Here is a 2,470-nt window from a genome sequence, read left to right as displayed (position 1 = left end):
GATATGTCTGATGATTGATGGTGGTTTGGGTTTCATAATTTTAGGATTCTTTATCAACATTTGATCCATGTCATCAATATATTCATCTAATCTTAAATAAGGCCAACCTGTTTCATTAACATTTTTTTTTTATAGTCTCTTTGGAAATATATATGGAATACCCTATACTTACTATACATCTGACAATATCCAATTCCCACAAGAGTTCACATCTATCAATTTCATCTCTTCCTATCCAAGGCCTTATCATTTTCATTTTTAATAAATTCTATACCTTTCTTTAAATAAAGATGAAGACATCTGGGCGCCACCTGGCGTGTAGATTCCAAGGTATATCTCTTTTCTCCCAATTGCAATGGCCACCAGAACAGTGGAAGCAACGGACAGAGTCACCACAATAATAAAATCCAGCTTCGGCGAGATCTTGTGGTTTTTGTACAAGATATTCAGGCCAATCTTTAAAGGATGCTAGTCTTTTTTCTATTTGTCGAATATTCTTCTTCGAACAAGATTGATAGGGGATACCAATTATATAATCATCTTCTCTACAAAAATATGTGATAGGTATGTCTTAATATCAATATGATGTATCAAAATATGAGAGAAAAATGGGAACATTATCTGTTTTATGCCCATTTATAAAGGGACAGTTTGGGGATTTGTGTTTGTGTTTTTCTCTTATCGTATTTATTGTATCGCATTTTTCGAATTCACCAATATATTACTTTACAGAAGGCACACGCCACATGGTCCTTTATCCTCGTATAATAAAATCCATCAGCAGCTAAATTTGAAGGAGACAACCAATTAATTGGCCATTCAATAAAAGATTCTAGTCGTTTCCTTTCATAAATTAAACCAATAATACCTTCCTTATAAGAATAATAAGCCCAATCTCTATGAGATACTTTACTTATAGGTTTTTTTTTGAATTTCTGAATATTTTCAAAGCCATATAATGATTGCGCAAACGAACACCCGGGGCTTTTCTTCTTGTGAATCTTTATAATATCTTCTGATCCTATGATATTCTTCATATCCAACTTTAAATGACAAAGAAAACACTTTACATCGTTGTCGGTATAAATAAATCCAGCCTTAGCCAGTAACCGAGTGTCAATGGGATATGGTCTCTTGATTGGATTAAGATTGAATGTATCAAATCGTTTTTTTTCGTTTAAAAGCTCCATTGTCGGTTCCATTATGTTTGTAGACTTTTCTCAACTAGTACTGACAATGAACAATTACAAGCCTTGCTATGTATATACATATACATATATATGTCCCCGCCTCTACATAATATTTTGTTAGATTATTAGTTTAGAAATATATCCTCATCGTCAAGATATATTTTATTATCTTAGGATATATATATCTCCTCATCGTTGAGTATCATTTATTTATATATATATATATAAGGAAATAATTCAGATTTATATTACATCATATTTTATTTATCTATATCATCATATGATATTGCCTAGATATAATATTATAAAGCAGCTTGTCATCCTTGGTTAACATATATATATATATATATATATATATATATGTTCATAGTTTCATAATTAATGTTATATATTCATAATATTAGTAAAATGTAATAGGTTTCATTATACGAAGGGTGTTATGTTGACACTTAGGACATTGTGGCAAATCAATAACACAAGATTCACAAGCGACCATGTGTGTACAGGGTTGTATTACTACATTTGCGTACTTATTCTTACACACTTCACATTTGGGATTATCCCGTTTCTGTTCAGGTGTCTTTGTTTCTTCTTTTCTATGTTCATCGGTAACATATTTCCCTGAAATATATTTCATCCATTCTTCAGTGGGATCCTGGTCTGTCTGTAGAATCTCGATATCACATTCCATGTTTTCTGCTTCGGGTAAGGCTTCTAGAGATGTAGGATTTTCAGTGTTTTCTGATTCATGTGATAAGGCGGCATGAAAAATATCGTTACTTGTAGTTGAAAATTTAGACTCGATTTAGACCGAAGTGACCGAATATTTTGCATCTTTTGTTTCACTTATGATATGACTTATAATTGATGGTGGTTCGGGTTTCATAATTTAGGATTCTTTATCAACATTTGATCCATGTCATCAATATATACATCTAAGCTTAAAAAAGGCCAACCTGTTTAATTAACATGTTTTTCGATAATCTCCTTAGCAATATATATGGAATAGCCCATACTTACTACACATTTGACAATATCCAACTCCATCAAGAGTTCACGCCTATAAATTTCATCTTCATCTTTATCCAAGGCCTTTATATTTTCATTTTTAATAAATTCTATAAACCTTTCTCCTCTAAATAAAGTATTGTCTTATCTTAATTTGAAGACACACTGCCTGGGAGTTACGCACTTGGGTTTTGTAGGTTCCAATGGTATATATCCTCTTTTCTCCCAATTGTCAAAAAGACCACCAGAACAGTGGACAAGCAAACAGGGAA

At 31.9% G+C, this 2,470-nt stretch overlaps 1 protein-coding gene across 1 annotated transcript; it reads right to left on the bottom strand.

Annotated features, from left to right (window-relative positions):
- Positions 1–280: 280 nt before the first annotated feature.
- On the bottom strand, positions 281–1,190 carry LOC147472208 (baculoviral IAP repeat-containing protein 3-like). The gene is made up of 2 exons (XM_086543720.1): positions 726–1,190; positions 281–499 (listed from the first exon to the last, which is right to left on the bottom strand). The coding sequence occupies exons 1-2, from the start codon at positions 1,188–1,190 to the stop codon at positions 281–283; spliced, it is 684 nt and encodes a 227-aa protein (XP_086399846.1).
- Between the last annotated feature and the right edge of the window lie 1,280 nt (positions 1,191–2,470).

This window comes from Penaeus japonicus, unplaced genomic scaffold (genome assembly GCF_977035675.1).
Source record: "Penaeus japonicus unplaced genomic scaffold, GWHDUDI00000001_assembly GWHDUDI00000002, whole genome shotgun sequence".
In the NCBI taxonomy this organism is placed as follows: domain Eukaryota; kingdom Metazoa; phylum Arthropoda; class Malacostraca; order Decapoda; family Penaeidae; genus Penaeus; species Penaeus japonicus.
The sequence above is the reverse complement of the archived record's forward strand: the minus strand, read 5'-3'. Positions and strand labels throughout refer to the sequence as shown.